We start from the raw sequence: 20,297 nt of genomic DNA, 5'->3' as shown, positions 1-20,297 counted from the left end.
AGTCTGATTTCTTCTAAATGCTTAATTTGTGACATTGGTAACGAATGACACCTGAAACAGAATTCCCTTATAACGTGGCATGTTAAAGGCATATGAAAGGTTTAACAGAGGATGACTTTAGCCATTTATCTATTCTGAAGCAATATATTACAGTTCTATAACCTAGGTCGGGCTGAGGCAGAAGTCACCATGAATTACAGCAGGCAGCAATGGTGCAGACACAGTTCCCGGTCAGCAGTTTATCGTAATCAACCTGTCACCCAACCTCCGTTTCCCGAGAATCATGGGTTCCCTTCCCTCCACCCCTATATTGGAAAGTCTCGGATCCACAGTGAATGATGCAAGCAATGCCATCTCACATTAGCAATGCTATGCTGCGTAGGCAAACACCATCCACAGAGAATCACTGATGAGAGCATCTGTGTTGGGTTGTTGATGAAAATGTGATTACACAAAACCAAGTAAGAATCCAGCACATATTTACTTCGGTAATCTGGCCATTTCAGCATCTGTATCTTTTATCGCGCATCTGTTGTCTTTTATTTTTGAGATGCAAAAAGCCTTGTATCTCTGGAGAACAATGCCTCTACCTAGTGGAATACCAAATAAGGTTTGTGGATGAATGAGGATGTAATGAGGGTCATTATTATTGTGATAGTGATTCGAATGGCAGCCAAAGCACTCAGATTGCCAGATTTCAAGTGAGCTTTAGAGACATTAAAGCAAATTTTATCAAAACCTTTTAAAGGCCTTAATACTGTGTACATCATCTGACATACATGACGCCTTGTAGTTGCCACTGATTTCTGGTTGGAATTACTGCTAACAGGGCCTTCTATAGTTCCTCTCACATAGCAACTTTTTCACCTCACAGAAGGCTATTTCAGCATTGTGAGGTATCACTCAATAAGACCATAATGAAGATGGCTCAGGAAATTGCTCGTTCCATCTCCCTGTCGTGAGCGCTGCGGCATGACTCAGCCGGAATACTGAACCACTCCAGCTGATGGGCAAAGCTGTTCCTATAGCAACTCTCAGACACACCGAGATGGTCAGAAGATAATATTTTCAAAGCTTGTCTACATTATTTGTTTCCATGATTTCTATAGTACACACAGAACCAGGCCACCTGAAAATGTTGGATTATTTTAACCAATCAACGTCAAAATGTGCTGTTGGTACCATGCTGACCTATCCCTGTACTAAAAACAACATTTACTTTTGATTGTGTTTAGTGTACTGATAGATGAAGCTAGTCATTATTTAAACTGCTCACCCAATTTGAGCATTGCTTAGATTTGGAACTGGTATGGATTCAGTCAACTGACACAAATATTTAAGATGGTGAGTCATAAAGAGACAAATCTGTTTAATCCCTCAAAACAAAAGAACCCATACAAGCATGACAAGGCACACAATGATTAAGCAATGGCTGCTAAATAAGCTACGATGATTACACCATATATTCACATTTAGACATCGTTTAGCTAACAACGCTGTATTTTCCAAACGGATATAAAGCAATATCCCATCTCCCCCACCTCGTATGAAATAGTTCATTACAAATTGTCCTTCTGCCCTTCTATGAGAATGAGAACCAACATTTGAGGTTTTCAGACAAAATGCTCACTCAGGACTCAAAACTCTGCAGGAGCGGACAAAGTTAATGGTTTGGAACATTTCCATGAAATAACTTATGAAAACATTCATAAGTACAAGAAATCCAATAGCTGTCAAAGGAGATGGCTTTGATTTAACTTGGAGAGCACAAATAAAGCATGACATATTGCAACATAGAAATTGAAAAACTTTTTTAAAAAAAATACTTTCTAATAAGCAAATACCTGGATATACTATGTTGTCACATTTTGAATTGGCAATTCACACGGGACATCCTTTCATGCTCACAGTGCATTGCACCATCCATTCAAAATATATCAGCAATATGGAAAAACACATCCAATACTCGGTGCCAAGGAACTAAAATAAAGAGAAATCTAACATCTTAGTGTGGTAGTAACATGTTCTAGTAAATACAGTATAGATTTTAATAGTACACAGAGGATGACAAGAAAACACTCCCTAAGGTGTGTGTGGTGGCATTCAGTTAGCAATGAGGACATTCACTTAGTCACTTGTTCTTGTGTTAGAAGGTCTATGGCACTATGAGGAACATGTCAACATTACCCCTTTTTCTCCCCAATTTCGTGATATCCAAATTGGTAGTTATAGTCTTGTCCCATCGCTGCAACTCCCGTAAGGACTAGGGAGAGGCAACGGTCGAGAGCCATGCGTCCTCCGAAACATGACTCTGCCAAGCCGCACTGCTTCTTGACACACTGCTCGCTTAACCCAGAAGCACCAATGTGTCGGAGGAAACACCGTACAGCTGGTGACCAAAGTCAGCGTGCACTGCGCACAGGCCACCACAAGGAGTCGCTAGAACACGATGGGACAAGGACATACCGGCCGGCCAAACCCTCCCCTAACCCGGACGACGCTGGGCCAATTGTGCGCCGCCTCATGGGTCTCCCGGTCGCGGCCGGCTGCGACACAGCCCGGGATCAAACCCGGGTCTGTAGTGACGCCTCAAGCACTGCGATGCAGTGCCTTAGACCGCTGCGCCACTCGGTAGGCCCACGTGTCTATTTCTTAACTCTCTCCCTTTCACATAGTTGCCAACTCCTGAGTTAGTCTCTCTTTCTCCAGCTGCAGCTCAATGATGTTCTGTTTGTTCTGCTCCAGACGATCCTCCAGCCACTGCAGCAGGGGACCACTCACAGCAGACATCTGGCTGCACAGGTTCTTAGTGAAGACTGAAACGTGTGCGCGCGCACACACACACACCAAGTGGAGCAAGAAAGCACAGTCAAGACATGGATGCACCGTTGGGGATATTAATATGCATACTGACACAATTAAATATCAGTTATCAACAAATATATAGAGACCAACCTGAGCCATTGTGTATCTTCGTGATCGGATCCAGTTGAGTTAAGCTGCAAAGAAATGAAATCCTGAAATTATTCTATTAACAATGAGCAATATACAATGAGCTGCCTTGAGTTCATAGTATTTTCTTCTGAAACCAGTCTTTGCTGCAAGACAATTTTGTATATTATGGTAGACAAAGGGGAAATATCTTCTGCATGGCAAAGGCAATTGCAGGGGGGGCTCAACACACTCCAAATCAGAGGTACTTACCAGTTAGTCTTGCGGGGCCATCCATCCAAATCTCATCTCGTTCGCTTGACTATTGGAAGTCTGGAGAATTTTATTACCGGATTTTGCATTTGAATGGGAGCGCTGGCTGTTAACGCTCCCATTTAAATGACTGAGTAGAATTACATTTTCCCCCAGGAGAGGCTTTTCCTTGTTTTGTCTCTCTTTTACTGCTGTGTTGGACAAAGTTTTAGTAGCCTATGCGACATTAGTGTTGCATCTAACGCTAGCTAACTTGTTGCAAGTCAGACAAATGTTCAGAAATACAACCTTCGTTCAGAGCTCCACCCACGCGAAATATCACACTGGTTTGAAAAGTGCCAATGCATCACTAGTTTCCATCTAGACTCCCCCTCTTTTTACCGTCTCCCTGAGGAAAACTTCCACAGGCTTTCGAACAAAACGTCAGATCCCTGGGGTGCATTCAGTACGGCAGAATGGTATTGAATGGTTAATTCAACGGAAATGGTACTGTACTGAATGACCAGTTGAAAAACGGTGTGATTATGGTGGCCCAGAGGGCGATTGTGTATGGTGTGCTGCACAAGTTTTGCGATTTCAAATGGTCACACCCATATTGATCAGGCCACAGCTCGCCACACCTACGAAATAGGAGCAAACGCACCTCATCAAAGGCTGTTGAAGAACAGTGCACATAGTTTTGGGGAAACATGTCATTCAGTAAAAACAGTCACGCAACGTAGCCAACTCTGAACCAAACTGAATGCTTCCCTGGGCTTCTGAGGCAACCTACCTGTGAATCTTTCTGTAGGTGTCCTGCTCTTCCTGGCAGAGGATTCTGGGAAGCTCCACTGCTGATTCAAGGCACACTTTCCCAATGGCCTCGTGTGGAATCACATGAATTGGGATCTCGATTCTCTCGTACCTTTATCAACACAGATCAGGGATGTAATTCAGTATTTGTGTCAAAAGACAATCAATTAAATCTTTGTCTGATTAATAGTCATGAGGGAGAAAAGATCATCTAATAACACTTAATTTTGTTTAACTAACATCTGGATAGGATATTCATTTCACTGCAAACAGTGGTTTCCAAACAGGGGCATACTTACTCAGAGCCTTTCTGGGCTTGGACAGACTGGAAGCAGGTGTAGAGAACTCGACCAGTCTAAGAGAAAATAATAATTGAATTTGTTCGAAGCCCCTTTGTAAATTAAAATGACATTATATATTTTAAAATGGCTGTCATTTAACCCTTACTTTTGTGTTCTTATCCTCAATGAAGCAGGAGAATATCAGCCCAACAAAGCCCTGGTCCATCATTTGATACATGGCCTGTGTCCTCACATCTGTTGTAGAAAATGAATGACTTTCAGACACACCACCTGATAAAGTTTGCCACGACAGTGAGAACTAACGTTGTGGCATTGATGTGGTGGAGGGGTGCTCTGGTTCTTACCCACATGTGATGGCCACACAGTGATGTGGGGGTGAGAGTGGTACCAACCAACTACACGCATCGGCCGTCCAGTCATTTCAGCCAACCTGTAGCTCTTACTAAGGAAATTGATTATCAAAATGAGACAATGGCAATGGCCTCAGGAATTCTATGATACCGCTACCTGTCGCACTGACATCTCTGTCACGGAGTATGTCACACTGACCTGCAAGGCACCACCAGAAGACAGAGATTTAAGTTATTGAATGAGACATCGCACAAAGGATATCTCCGCTTCGGTTGCCGCTGAAGACAGCTGCTCAGGCGAAATTTCCACACGATCCTTCCTCTTGTCCGAGCGTCGGAGAATAATAACAGAATGAATGTGGACGATGCGATTTGTGTCCACCTATGTAAACAAACCAGGTGACTTTAGAAAGCAGAATAATTAACAGGGTAGCTAGCTAGAATCAATATCAGGTGCCCCTAATACCAAGTTGGGGGTATAGGCCAATTGAGAATATGAATGTAACAACAAAGGGTATATTAAAGGTAGATAATATGCATGCATGTAGATAGAGGCGTGTCCAGGCGGTGACCATGGCCCCCCTTGAAATCTGATTGGCCACCCCAGTGGGCTCCCAGAAATTCTGAGTTCTGATTGATCGTCTCTGAACATATTTATCATTTTGACCAAGACGCGGACCGACAGAAAGACCCGTCAATCTCAACAGAGAAAGCATCCGTGAGAGGGAAACAGCACCCCTCTGTCTTAGTATGTGTAGCCCATTTATTTGATACCGTCTGGATAAAAAGAGTATGGCATGTCACATTATTTTTGGCCAGACAGCATCAGATACATGGGCTCCAGATACTAAGAGAGAGGGGCGCCGTTTGCCTCGCTCAGATGCTTTCTCTGGTGAAATAGATTCAGCCTCTTGTGAATTGAGGGGAAATTCTGAAACACAGATAGACATGAATGTGTAATAATTTTATACATTTGTTTCCTTATTGTAAAATGCCTGGCTTCCCTTGGCATCCATGAATGCACACCACTTTGTAGGCTTAGCGTCAGTACACGTATGGTGTTTGTAATAGATGTCCCTTTCCATTCAAATGGCGGGTGCACAGTGCAGTGTTCAAATGCTAGATTTATTTTGGAGTAGAAAAACATGCACAGGTAACCTACTTTTTACGAGTGATTTGTATGACAATCAGATATGAACACAACCAGTCATTATGTTTTTGACACATTAAAAAAGGTAATACATTTTTACAGTTAAATTACGTCTTTACTATTAAGCCCATGTGTGCATGCACACATAGGATGTCCCATAAAAAAAAATAGAATGTCACAGTATAATTCACACTCTGGATGGCACTTTCAAGTGAATTTACTGCTGTATGCTAATACCCTTATGTACAATCCTGACTTTGAATGCAAACACTGTAACAAGACTTTAGTAATTGATTTATAATAGTGTCAGGGGACAAAATGAACAGGGATGCAAACTGGCAAGGGCCCAAAAAGCAGACAGTATTTTCTGCCCCGAAACGTGCAAAAAAAATCTGTGCGAGGGGGAAACGCAGGTTTTAACTAATTAAACAATCAGTCTCTGTGTGTAAAATAAAAAATGGTTAATGTGAACCTAACTCACAGCTAAAAAATGTAAAGAAAGCAATTCAATGTTAATTGTTGCCTACACTTTACTGCAAATGACACTCAAGTCTTGAGAAAGAACAGCACACTAATATTGCAGTTAGCCAAGACAGCCTTTATAATAGAACGCTTGTGACCACACACACATCTAAATATTGCACTTGGGAAAAAACATCTTAAAGTAGAAATAGAATGAAACAAACAGGCATTCCATTTTTGCTCTATTATAGTATAGTATAGCCACTATAGTAGACGTCGATCAAGGGTACAAGGCTACATGTGTGCAAAATAACGTTCACTGAGTAAAACATTAAATAATCCCCCCTCACTCACACACAAGTGTTACTGTCAAGTTCAAGACAACAAAAACAATATCTTTGGGCTACACATTATTACATTGTACACGTTCTGCCTGTGGACATCTGTTCTACAATGTGCCAGCAGACCATGATATCAATTATGCCAACAAAGGGTCTCTTTCAGGCAGAAAGTACACCTGACATACCCCTTTTTATCCACACTATATTTAAAAAGTGAGGGAAAGTGTGTGGTGTTCCTTTCACCTCTATGGTGGCATCCAGCTTAAGCCAGGCCCAGCTACACTTCATCCCTGAATCCACTTGTTTAACAAGCAACACCTCATTTTTCACCTAATTCTCTCATTCTGAAAATTAACCAGAAAACAGTCCTTTCGCAGATAGTAGTTAACGTTAGTTCGTTAGCTAGTTAACATTTCACACATATTGCCAGGGTCCAGTAAGCAACTAACGCGTTATAACTTGAGGAACAGCAAGGAGTCGCATACCAGTTAATACTATAGCGAATTGGTTAGGTTACTAAAGTTAGCGCATCAACGTTAGCTGTCTGACTTTATTAGCCAGCTAATTTTCACACCATGAATTCAATTATTTGATCAGTTACGTTGGCTAATGTTACTCAACATTTCGCTGGCTAGTTAACGGAGAATTCGATCCAACTAGCAAGATACATAACAATGCTAATACTTGTTCCACCACACCTTCTCCCTCACCTCAAACTTTCCAAATGCCAGTTTTTCGGATATAGCTTTATCCACTTCCCCAGAGTCAGGTGAACGCCTGGATACCATTTGTATGTGTCCAGTATGAAGGAAGTTAAGAGGTAGTTTCGCGAGCCAATGCTAGCTTGCATTCGCGTGAGTATATGGGTATCTTATTATACCTGTAATGCGTTGTCGAACCATCATAATTACATTGAAAAAAATCCACCTTGCATTAAAATGGTATGCCCTCCCCTCCTAAACTGGGTCTATGCCCAACTTTGGCCACCCCATTGAAAATGTTCTGGACACGCCACTGGTAGCTAACGTTAGCTAGTTATTGCTTTGCTATCAAATTATTTAGCTAAATAGCTAGCTAGCGTGCAAACGTTACCTCCCCGATGCAGAGTCCCATTACTTCCTCCTTCTCGGTACTTAATGCATGATTCATGCAAACCAAAAAAGCATCTGATTCGAGGTGAACTGCGCTCACTGCCATGTTATAGTACTATAACTGTCTTGGGCTCTAAAACAATATGATCAATTACTACAAGCTATCTCTCAAACTTCACATGCTAATGCTAGCTTGTTAGCGACTTTTCTATCAAAACTTGTTACAGAAACAATATTCCGTTGTTGCAAGGAGGCTGATAAGTCTGTGGTCCTACCTACATTAGTGTAACAAACTATTTTACCACTTAGCGCTCAAAAGTGTACACTTTTTATAGACGTGCGTTATCCACAAAATACATTGATAGACAAACAAAATAATATTATTATTATCTGCAGTTTAATCAGCAAAGTCCATAGCGCAGCCAATCCAGTCGGACGACATTTGAGTAAGCACCCGGGATTCCGGGTACGTTTGCAGCAAATGTTTTGTGTAAATCTTGAAGAATATGTATAAAATCATGTGTTTAATATCTATAATTAATATCTACTGGTGGTTAATGGTTCATAATATTTGTCCAAGTAATTAATTAATAATGTCCAAAAATTGCCCTTATAGGACACTGCACTCTATTCTCCTCTGTAAACTGGTCATCTCTGTATACCCGTCGCAAGACCCACTAGTTGATGCTTATTTATAAAACCCTCTTAGGCCTCACGCCACCCTATCTGAGATATATACTGCAGCCCTCATCCTCCACCCGTTCTGCCAGTCACATTCTGTTAGAGGTCCCCAAAGCACACACCCTGGATCGCTCCTCTTTTCAGTTCGCTGCAGCTAGTGACTGGAACGAGCTGCAATAAACACTCAAATTGGACCGTTTTATCTCCATCGCGTCATTAGACTCAATCATTGACACTCTTACTGGCGGTTGTGGCTGCTTCGCGTGATGTATTGTCTCTACCTTCTTGCCCCCCTTGTGCTGTTGTCTGTGCCCAATAATGTTTGTACCATGTTGTGTTGCTACCATGCTTAGGTCTCTCTTGTGATGTTTGTTTTGTCATATACTTTTATTTATTTTTAATCCCAGCCCCCGCCCCGCAGGTGGCCTTTTTGCCTTCTGGTAGGTCATCATTGTAAATTAGAATTTGTTCTTAACTGACTTGCCTAGTTAAATAAACGTTCAAAAAATATTTAAATGTTTCCCTTTTCTCTATAGTTGTACAATGCCACAAAGATCCTTGTCAGAAACAAACATGCACAATTCAGAAGTGTTTGCAAGGTGATGTTTTTTTCCACAGCATTATCTACCTATTTATATGATTTCTAAATCGAATAAATGTTTTGATATCTGATTGGGTTTCATGTATTACATTAACTTAGCCCACTGTGTTTTTCTTCCAGGCAAACAAGTACATAGAGAGCAGGTGCAGTGATGTGATAAGAGCTATGCATTTGTGCTGTGAGCATGCAGGGTGAGAAGTCTGCTGCTCAGGGTTTGCATATGAACAATTCTTTCTTTTATGAACAAGTCTTATAAATGTATATTCTTTCTACAGCTTATTAGCATACACCTAATATGTTCCCACTGTTGATGCTTATTATGCATTAAGGTTGAACCAAAAGATTACATGTAACATATGAAATACAAAACAATTAAACATGTGAAATTTAATTAAACAATGTATTGATGCTAATATTATGTACAATATTCAATTATGTTTCTATATGATAATAGCCTAATATTTAATGCCATAAACTGTTTTTAATAGTTTCACTAATTAACTTAATCATTATGACACACCCCTCACTATTGTCATTGGTTGCACTAATTACACAGTATACATAACCTGGTTCAAGTATTCATGACATTACCCTGACGAAGGCACAGTGATGCCGAAACGTTGGTAAATATCCAATAAATTACTGGGAGTTTATATATGGAGTGTGCCACTCTTATTTTGATAGTTCAGGGTTTGTGAGGGAACAGAAGTCAACAGAGCCTAAAAGCCCTGCTGCATTCTGACATGATTGTGGACAATTGAAACTGTAGTATATAATGACAATGCTTCTAATGCAGGGATGGGCAACACCCGTCCTTGGGGGCCATCCCTGGCAAACACAGCTGATTAAACTAATTACATTTTTAACTGAAGATCATGATTAGTTGATTGGTGTCACAGTTGTGTTAGCTGGGGCAAATGTGTGACACCACTCAGGCCCCGAGGACTGGAGTTGCCCATCCGTGTTGTAATGTAATAGAGTTGTTTATATTGACAGTCAATTATCCTAGGAGGATGCAGTCAGTAAAACTCACAAACAAAATCATTCTAAAAGACAATTCACTTAATTACTTCTTCCATAATGATACATTTTGCTTGTAACAAAATATAGCATTTTAACTGTGAAAAATACTATTAAAGCTTTTGACAGCACATTTTACACTTTCCTAATGCTAAGTACTTGGGCAAGGGTTCCATCGAGGAGAATAACGAACATTGGAGCAATAATTAGAGCAAACTCCTTTCTATCAGTGTATTTGTCATCCCATATGTTCCATACAAAGGGCTATTGATATCATCCATGTATTACATTCATAATTGTCCATAGTCGTTTGTGAAACACGAGCCTTGTATGCTGTTAGGCAGGGGTGTATTCATTAGTCTGATTGTTGTAAAATGTTTGGTTTCTTGCAACAAAAAACATTTACACGAGGAAGCAAACAGACACTACCTGAATTTTTCCAATGAAAAAGAACAACAAAAACTTGTTTTCATTGCAAAACATTTTCCGTTTGGAGTACAGGTTCCGTTGCACTACATTTTACAACAGAATCCAAATAATGAATACACCCTAGCTTTTGATAATGCACACAACCTGTACTTACACACAAATATGACACGCCTCACTCTTAAGCAGGGAATTAGAAAGCCAAATCATAAGTCCAGTCTTGCCTTCTCAGTCCTTGATCTCAAATAAATACTTCACACGCAACCTCCTGTGCTGGTAAATAAGTCAATACTATTGGGGACGGTTAATATGCACACATGATTTTGAGTTATACTTTGAAATGTCACTGATTTTCAGGTAAGAATATAACTTCAAATACCATTCAAACTTGAGTTACTGTGGCCTCCTAGTCCTGTCATACAGTATTTACTCATACATGTACATGCTTTTAACTCAAACCCTTTGGTTTGAAGTAACATTTAAACACATAACAACCTTGTTGAACTTAACTTAGAAAATGAAGGATATTACAAAACAAATCCCACATTAGGGAAAACACGTTAAAGGGCTTTGCTCCAGTTCCAGGGTTCTCCCCAAAGAATGTAAGAGGCGCTGCGCCACTTTATGTATCATAGGCCATTTTTTCTCTCTAGATTGCAGGAAATGGCAGTTACTGGTGTAAAAAAAAAAACTGCGTCCAAAGGGGGGCACTACACCACTCCGGGCCACCCCCCAGCCATACTCAGCAGAAACACCTCGTTTTAAAACATCCTGGGGAGAACCCTGAGTTCCATCCGAATGAATACAGATAAAACGATTGAAGTGGATCTGAACAATCTCTCAAATAAGTACCATACCAAAACAACCCATAGAAAAATTAAAGCCAATGCTCCTGCCATATGTGCACAAAACATGCATAAACTTTAACCACAGACATAGTATCTAAAAGGCTGTTTTCAAATTGACACATGCCCAAAAGCCCAAAAACCCACCAAGCCTATGAATTAGCTTGACATATGATATCAATGTAGTCTACTTACATATCTAGATAGCTGCTTAGGTTTAAGCTGTTTTCAGCCTTGTATGTGACAAAAATATTAGGTAAAGACCGAAATGAGAGGCTCTTAAGAGGCCAAGCCCAGCAGAAATCCCCCAGCAAAACCCCCTGTGAGGATAATATTCTTCTTCACAAATGTCTGCACCTGGTAAGACAAAAAAGAAAAAGCACCTTTAAATCGATGGTAAAGTTTTGCAGAGTATTGTTCTTTAACATTGTTCTCTTTCATACTCTGGAGTAAAAAAAAAAAAAAAAGGTGTGGATGACTTCAAAATCATTTTAGTCCCGAGCATATTAAAACATGAATCAGAGAAGAAACATCCACCATTTTGTAGTAGACCATGATAACCCCTTACCTCATCTACTTTTGTCCTGACTTCCTTAGTGGGCTTTTCTGCATTCAACTTCAGCTGCTTCTTGGCATTGTTTACATCACGCTCCACCCTCTTCCAGTCCACTTTGATGTATCCTGTGTGATTGGCAATCTAGAAGGAAATGAATCACACCCACCAATAATGGCAATGTGACTTGGTCATCATAACCATAGAGATACAGTGCCTATATAAAGTATGCACCCCCGCAAACTTTTTTCCAATTTTGTTGCATTACAAAGTGGGATTGAAAGATTTCATTGTAATTTCTTGTCATTGATCTACACAAAATATGCCAAAATGTCAAAGTGAAAAGAAAATTCTACAAATGTTTACAAATTTAAAAAGGAATTTGTGCCATAAGTATTCACCCCCTTTGTTTAGGCAAGCCTAAATTTGTTCAGAAGACACATTTGGCTTAACTAATCACAAAAGTTATATGGACTCTGAGAAATAATAGGGGATGCCATGACGTTTGAATGACTACCCCTTCCTCTGTCCCCCATACATACATGAATACATCTGTGAGGTCCCTCAGTCAAGTATTTCAAGCACAGATTCAACTACAAAGACCAGGGAGCTTTTCAGCAGCCTCAGTGATTGTTATATCGGTTACAATACTAAATCAAACATTTACTATATCTTTAAGCATGGTCAAGTTTATAATTATGATGTGGATGATGTATTAAAACCACCCAGACACAAAGATGCAGTCGTCCTTCTGAACTGAGCTGCAAGACAGTAAGGAAACTGCTTAATGATTTTAAATGGTTGTGATGGGAGAAAACTGAGGATGGATCAACAACATTGTAGTGACTCCACAATAATGACCTAAATGACAATGAAAAGAATAAGAAAATAATATACAGATAACAAATATTCCAAAACATGTATATGATACAAGGCATAAATGCAATGTTGACTAGACAGACAGGTGTGTCCTTGTGCGCCATCCCGCGCGCATGTTGATTTTGTCCTTCCACACCAGACGCGATGAGGACACGCAGCTTGAAATATCAAAACAAACTCAACCACCTATATTAATTTGGGGACAGGTCGAAACACATGAAACATTCATGGCCATTTAGCTAGCTAGCTAGCTTGCTGTTGCTAGATAATTTGTTCGGGATATAAACACTGGGCTGTTATTTTATCTGAAATGCACAAGGTCCTCAACTCCGGAAATTAAGCCACAGATTCTTGTAATCTTTCCTCCTTCAGTCTTCTTTTGTCTTCATCTTCTTTGAACTTTATATATGTCGGTTGAAAACCAACTTTAAGGTGCATTACCATCACCAACTGGACTGGAGTGTGGACCTCAGTTCAGCGTTCAATCACCCACCTAGGTATATGCTAGAGGTCGACCGATTAATCGGCATGGCCGATTAATTAGGGCCAATTTCAAGTTTTCATAACAATCGGTAACCGATTATGGCCGATTACATTGCACTCCACAAGGAGACTGCGTGGCAGGCTGACCACCTGTTACGTGAGTGCAGCAATGAGCCAAGGTAAGTTGCTAGCTAGCATTAGATTTTTTTTTATACGATAAGTTTATCTTAACATAATCACTAGTTAACTACACATGCTTGATGATATTACTAGTTTAACTAGCTTGTCCAGCGACGCAAATAATCAATGTGGTGCCTGTTAATTTATCATCAAATCCCAGCCTACTTCGCCAAACGGGTGATGATTTAACAAGCTCATTCGTTGCACCAATGAACCTAACCATAAACATCAATGCCTTTCTTAAAATCAAATACACAAGTATATATTTTTAAACCTGCATATTTAGTTATAAGAAATTCATGTTAGCAGGCAATATTAACTAGGAAAATTGTGTCACTTCTCTTGCGTTCTGTGCAAGCAGAGTCAGGGTATATGCAGCAGTTTGAGCCGCCTGGCTCGTTGCGAACTGTGTGAGGACCATTTCTTCCTAACAAAGACCGTTATTAATTTGCCAGAATTTTACATAATGACATAACATTGAAGGTTGTGCAATGTAACAGCAATATTTAGACTTAAGCTATGCCAGCCGTTTGATAAAATACGGAACGGTTCCGTATTTCACTGAAATAATAAACTTTTTGTTTTCGAAATGATAGTTTCCGGATTTGACCATATTAATGACCTACGGCTTGTATTTCTGTGTGTTTATTATAATTAAGTCTATGATTTGATATTTGATAGAGCAGTCTGAGCGGTGGTAGGCAGCTGCAGGCTCGTAAGCATTCATTCAAACAGCACTTTCCTGTGTTTTTCCAGCAGCTCTTAGCAATGCTTGAAGCACAGCGCTGTTTATGACTTACTTCTAGCCTATCAACTCCCGAGATTAGGCTGGCAATACTATAGTGCCTATAAGAACATCCAATAGTCAAAGGTATATGAAATACAAATGGTAGAGAGAGAAATAGTTCTATAATAACTACAACCTAAAACTTCTTAACTGGGAATATTGAAGACTCATGTTAAAAGGTACCACCAGCTTTCATATGTTCTCATGTTCTGAGCAAGGAACGTTAGCTTTTTTTTTTTACATGGCACTTTTACTTTCTTCTCCAACCCTGTTTTTGCATTATTTAAACCAAAATTGAACATGTTTCCATTATTTATTTGAGACTAAATTGATCTTATTTATGTATTATATTAAGTTAAAATAAAAGTGTTCATTCAGTATTGTTGTAATTGTTATTATTACAAATATATAAAAATCGTCTGATTATTCGGTATCGGCTGTGTTGGTCCTCCAATAATCAGTATCGGCATTGAAAAATCATAATCGGTTGAACTCTAGTATATGCTCCTGAAAACCAATGAGATTGGAGAGGGGGGCCTGGCTACGCAGACGCTCGTTGACGCGCGCAAGCAGTTTGGATGAAATTATTGACATGTGTAGATTTATTTTGCAATGCTCACGCACGCAAAGCTCTCACAAGCAAAATCATTCTAAAAGACAATTCACTTTATTACTTCTCCCAAAATGATACATTTTGCTTGTAACAAAATATTGTGAAAAATACTATTAAAGCTTTTGACAGCACATTTTACACTTTCCTAATGCTAAGTACTTGGGCAAGGGTTGCATTGAGGAGAATAACGAACATTGGAGAAATAATTAGAGCAAACTAATTTCTATCAGTGTATTTGTCATCCCATATGTTCCATACAAAGGGCTATTGATATCTTCCATGTATTACATTCATAATTGTCCATAGTCATGTGACATTCTAAAATGTTGGATACTTTAAATGCCAGGATGTCATACTCATTTTGTATTTTCATCTAGTAGAATTCGCTGTACACTTGAGGAAGAGAATAATTTTTTTGTTATTCCTTTTACCCCTTTTTCGTGATATCCAAATTGGCAGTTACAGGCTTGTCCCATCACTGCAACTCCCCTACGGACTCGGGAGAGGCAAAGGTCGAGAGCCATGTGTCCTCCGAAACACGATCCTGCCAAGCCGCACTGCTTCTTGACACACTGCTCGCTTAACCCAGAAGCCAGCCGCACCAATGTGTCGGAGCAAACACTGTACAGCTGGTGACCGAAGGGTGCTTGCAGGCGCCCGGCCGACACAAGGAGTCGCTAGAGCACGATGGGACAAGGAAATCCCAGCCGGTCAAACCCTCCCCTAACCCAGACGACGCTGGGCCAATTGTGCGCCACCTCATGGGTCTCCCGGTCATGGCCGGCTGTGACACAGCCTGGGATCGAACCAGGTCCACTGCGACGCAGTGCTTTAGAACGCTGCGGCACTCAGGAGGCCAGAGAATCGTCTTTGAGACCTGTGTGTGTGTTTGACAACAGCTGATAAACAGCTAAGGGGACGCGCTGTACCAAAATTAACGAATGGCAGGAATCAACGCAACGGCGCATTAGATGTTGCATTCTCAGAAGGATGAGCCTAGTGTGCTAATATTTGCTACTTACTCCTTTTTATTTTTCTAAACAGTACATTCTAAATCGTATGTAGTATGATTAGTACACAGTATGCAGTTTAAGTAAGTAGTAGGCAAGCCAGATTTCGGACACGGCCATAGTCTATGGTTATAACACACCTCCATGTGTCCTCATGAAACATGAGTGTCAGAATCTGTGTTAAATGTGGCTCAATAAATTGGTCAGGTGTCATTTAGAACTAAGGATTATCAACACAAGAAAATAAATTGACGTAAAGAAGTCCAGCCCTACCTGAAGAAAAAAGAAGCCTCCACCCACTGCCGAAGCGGCCAGCTTCCCAACTTTCTGGAACAAATACCCTGCACACCTAAGAGGAAACACAGCAGTCAAACAGAGAACAGCCAAGTAATTTAACTGGTTAAATTGTACCACCAGATTCACATGGCTTAGTTCTGTTTAATATTAACACATTCAGGACTGATCGACTCACCAGCCAGACACTCCACCAATGGCAAGCTGGGTGGCAACATTATACTTCTCGGCTACGGGCCCAGAGTTTTCGCCAAATATTTTGTTCCACCATCTCTGTTTCTTGGCATACTCTACTACGTCCATGACTTCAAAGGTCTCCTCACTCTTATCTAGAAGAACAAGTCATAATTAAAAATGTGTCATACGCTTAATCGTCCTTGGCTCACATGACCTTGCAAGACATTGAAATGCATGTTGCATGGCCTCAACAGTAGAAATAATGTGTGCATTGTGTATCTTACGCCACGTCGGATGCCAGACAGTTAAGTTAGGTTGTTTTTTTAGGGTGTAGATCTGCATAATTTCCAATCCCCACATATACTTCCAGCTTATACATACATTTTACAGACATTATATATTAGTTATCTTTTGTTATTTTTAGTCCCACAATCCAGTTTTGATTTCCATTTGCTATATACATTTTCAACTGTGCTATTTCACCAAAGTTCTGAACCTTTCTATTGTCAGTCTACAGATGGCAAATTAAAGATGCAAATGTTTGCTAAGAGTATTATATTATTGTTCGATTGACTGACTTTTCAAATCACCCAGCAGTGCTATTTACAGAGTTAGCTCCAAGTAAATGTTGCAATTCTTCAAAAACAAGCTACATATGAGAAGTACCTAAACAAGTGATCTAATGATTCTGTCTAGTTGCAGCAAAATCTGCTGAGCTGGGATGGCTGTATCCCCCATATATATCTCATTCTATTGGTTGCAAGAATTTTGTATAATAATTTTAAATGAAAAACTAAGTTTTGAATCCAGCATTGTTTTGTGTATCGAAAATCTCTTCCCATTAAGTCGGGGTTTCCCAAACTCAGTCCTTGGGACCCCAAGGGGTGCACCTTTTGGTTTTTGACCTAGCACTACACGGCTGATTCAAATTATCAACTACTAGTCAAGCTTTGATCATTTGAAGCCCAAAAAAACATGCACCTCCTGGGGTCTAGAGGACCAAGAATGGGAAAAGCTGCATTAAGTACAAGCCTAAAATAGACCAGCCCAAAGACTTCTAATGGGTATCGATTTCTCATTCAGTCAAACAGACTTGTGATTAGCTCAGTAGTCAAGAGCTTTGTCTGGGTCAAGAACAAACACACTGGCCTGGCAGACACCAAATCTTTGACATATCCTGCAAAACATAGTGAAACCCTTTCATTCAGTTTTATGGAATTGTCCTGTTAATACTTTCAAATACCGTAGTATCCTTTTCCCCCCACCTTGGCAATTATCAGTGATACTAGAAGATTCTACAAATACACTGAACAAAAAATATAAAATGCAACATGTAAAGTGTTGGTCCCATGTTTCATGAGATGAAATAAAAGATCCACAAGCTGTTCCATATGCACAAAAAGCTTATTTCTCTCAAATGTTGTGCACAAAATGTGTTTACATCCCTGTTAGTGAGCATTTCTCCTTTGGAAAGATAATCCATCCTCCTGACAGGTGTGGCATGTCAAGAAGCTGATTAAACATGATTACCTGGTGCTGGGGACAATAAAAGGGCACTAAAATGTGAAGTTGTAGTCAGAACATCACAGATGTCTCAAGTTTTGATGGCGCGTGCAATTGGCATGCTGACAGCAGGAATGTCCACCAGAGCTGTTGCCAGAGAATTTAACATTCATTTCTATACCATAAGCCACCTCCAACATCATTTTAGAAAATTTAGCAGTACGTCCAACCAGCCTCACAACTGCGGACCACTTGCAACCACACAGCCCAGGGCCTCCACATCAGGCTTCTTCACCTACGGGATGGTCTGAGACCAGCCACCCGGACAGCTGATGAAACTGGGTTTGCACAACCGAAGAATTTCTGCACAAACCATCTCAGGGAAGCACATCTGCATGCTCGTCATCCTCACCAGGGTCTTGACCTGACTGCAGTTTGGCATCGTAACCGACTTCAGTGGGCAAATTCTCACCTTCGATGGCCGCTATCATGCTGGAGAAGTGTGCTCTTCACAAATGAATCCCGGTTTCAACTGTACCGGGCAGATGGCAGATGTGTGGGTGAGTGGTTTGCTGATGTCAACATTGTGAACAGTGCCCAATGGTAGCAGTGGGGTCATGGTATTGGCAGGCATAAGCTACTGACAACGAACACAAATTGCATTTTAAACCAATGGCAATTTGAATGCAGATACCCTGACGAGATCCTGAGGCCCATTCATCCGCCGCCATTACCTCATGTTTCAGCATCATAATGCACAACCCCATGTCACAAGGATCTGTACACAATTCCTGGAAGCTGGAAATGTCAGGTTTTCATGGCCTGCATACTCAAGACATGTCACCCATGGAGCATGTTTGAGATGCTCTGGATAGACGCGTACCACAGCGTGTTCCAGTTCCCCCCAATTTCTAGCAACTTCGCACAGCCATTGAAGGGGAGTGGGACAACATTCCACAGGTCACAATTAACAGCCTAATCATCTCTAAGCGAAGGAGATGTCACCCTGCATGAGGCAAATTGTGGTCACACCAGATACTTACTGGTTTTCTGATGCATGCCCCTACTTAAAAAAAAAAAAAAAAGGTATCTGTGACCAACATTTGCATATCTGTATTCCCAGTAATATGAAATCCATAGATCAGGGCCTAATTTATTTATTTCAATTGACTGATTTCTTATTAACTGTAACTCAGTCAAATCTTTGAAATTGTTGCATGTTGCGTTAATATTTTGGTAAAGTGTAAAACAAGTAGGCGGGGTCCTATAACATGGCCTTCCTTCACACTAGCCCCCCATAAGAGACCTCCGCAGTTGTCAGTAAACAGTCAGACATACTGTAATGTCATAACAGCTAAGGAGTAATACATTTTCGAAGTGATTGAACTAGCCCAATGTGTGTCGTAGTTTGTAAAATGTTGTAGCTAGCTAGTTCAGTAGTTAGCCTAACAAAGCTAGCTACCAACCAACACACCCAGGGCACTGGAAGCTAGCTAGCAACATGGAGTTAGTAAGCATCCCATTTGACAAAATACGTACCACTCCCACCCTGAATAGCAGGCGTGGGGACTAGCAAACAAAGGACGCTGGTCCGCAATTCGACTGAGGGCTACCGTTTGCTAGCTAACTGCGATTGTTAGCATAAAACGTTACACATTCTACCTTAACTAGCTAACCTTCCGAAGGACAACCGTGTTCATGTGCATTAACGTAACTGCATTTGTTTGATGGTATTTGACCTCTACTCAGATTAAAGACTACATTTTGTGATATAGGTAGCAAGGGCAATATTTTTTAAATATTTGTATTGCTAACTTGTTTCTCACCTTTATTCTTTTCGGCCATTTTTCTCAATTCATTTGGTGTTAACCCAGCCCATCTGAAATGTCACGTGTTACATCACAAAATTGGCCCAGTACCATTTCGATGTATAGGGCCTTTACACACATCCTACATTTCTGGTGTTCATTAGACCATAGCTCAATTGAGGATTTCCCAAACTCGGTCGTGGGCCCCTGGGTGTACGTTTTGTTTTTGCCCTAGCACTACACATATTGACTCTCTTCTCACGCTCACATGCCACACCTCTTATATCTTAAATCTCATGCATTGGAAAGTACTAATTATATTTTTCTAATCAGTCCATTGTATATAGTGTATATAGTGTGTTAACTTTTCAATTGTGCTCCAAATCGTTTTAAAATCGGAGCAACTGAGACCGCAATTTAACATCACGCACGGAATCTCTATCATTGTCCTATCTTGCGGTGTAGCAATGTAAGGATTTGCATTTTAAAGTAACGCCCCTCAAGATTAGAGTGTAGCTGAATGGAGAGCGAGAAGGTTCTCTGCTGAGTTTAATAAACAGTCAAAAGAGCAGCACGGTAGCGCAGTTTTAGCAGGGAAGTTTGGCAGGGTGACCTGATTTGTAACTATGAAAATATGCAATTTAAAAGTAAAAAAAATTATTTAACCTTTATTTAACTAGGCAAGTCAGTTAAGAACAAATTCTTATTTACAATGATGGTCTACTAAAAGGCAAAAGGCCTCCTG

At 40.4% G+C, this 20,297-nt stretch overlaps 2 protein-coding genes across 5 annotated transcripts in view; both read right to left on the bottom strand.

Moving 5' to 3' along the window:
* The window catches only part of LOC139537132 (lys-63-specific deubiquitinase BRCC36-like), a 45,926-nt gene extending 37,997 nt beyond the window's left edge, over window positions 1-7,929 (bottom strand). The window contains exons 1-8 of one of the 3 annotated variants that reach the window (XM_071338076.1): window positions 7,694-7,929; window positions 4,911-5,030; window positions 4,643-4,730; window positions 4,444-4,532; window positions 4,296-4,351; window positions 3,977-4,108; window positions 2,956-2,999; window positions 1,350-2,816 (exon numbers count right to left, since the gene is read on the bottom strand). In XM_071338076.1, coding sequence (XP_071194177.1) covers window positions 2,668-2,816; window positions 2,956-2,999; window positions 3,977-4,108; window positions 4,296-4,351; window positions 4,444-4,532; window positions 4,643-4,730; window positions 4,911-5,030; window positions 7,694-7,798 — 783 coding nt within the window. In that variant the 5' untranslated portion in view covers window positions 7,799-7,929 and the 3' untranslated portion in view covers window positions 1,350-2,667. Of the gene's footprint in view, window positions 1-1,349; window positions 2,817-2,955; window positions 3,000-3,976; window positions 4,109-4,295; window positions 4,352-4,443; window positions 4,533-4,642; window positions 4,731-4,910; window positions 5,031-7,311; window positions 7,666-7,693 lie in introns of those variants that run through there. The other 2 variants (XM_071338077.1, XM_071338078.1) reach the window with 2 other exon arrangements.
* A 1,417-nt stretch (window positions 7,930-9,346) lies between these two features.
* LOC139537133 (FUN14 domain-containing protein 1A-like) lies at window positions 9,347-19,708 on the bottom strand. 2 transcript variants are annotated; one of them, XM_071338079.1, is made up of 5 exons: window positions 19,571-19,708; window positions 16,243-16,393; window positions 16,044-16,119; window positions 11,834-11,962; window positions 9,347-11,622 (listed from the first exon to the last, which is right to left on the bottom strand). In XM_071338079.1, the coding sequence occupies exons 1-5, from the start codon at window positions 19,587-19,589 to the stop codon at window positions 11,545-11,547; spliced, it is 453 nt and encodes a 150-aa protein (XP_071194180.1). In that variant the 5' UTR covers window positions 19,590-19,708; the 3' UTR covers window positions 9,347-11,544. The 2 variants fall into 2 exon arrangements, with proteins under 2 accessions (XP_071194180.1, XP_071194182.1); XM_071338081.1 differs by lacking the exon at window positions 19,571-19,708 and adding an exon at window positions 19,284-19,566.
* Window positions 19,709-20,297: the final 589 nt, after the last annotated feature.

The sequence above is a fragment of the Salvelinus alpinus genome, chromosome 13, assembly GCF_045679555.1.
Source record: "Salvelinus alpinus chromosome 13, SLU_Salpinus.1, whole genome shotgun sequence".
Lineage (NCBI taxonomy): Eukaryota > Metazoa > Chordata > Actinopteri > Salmoniformes > Salmonidae > Salvelinus > Salvelinus alpinus.
This window is presented reverse-complemented; position numbering and strand designations above follow the sequence as displayed.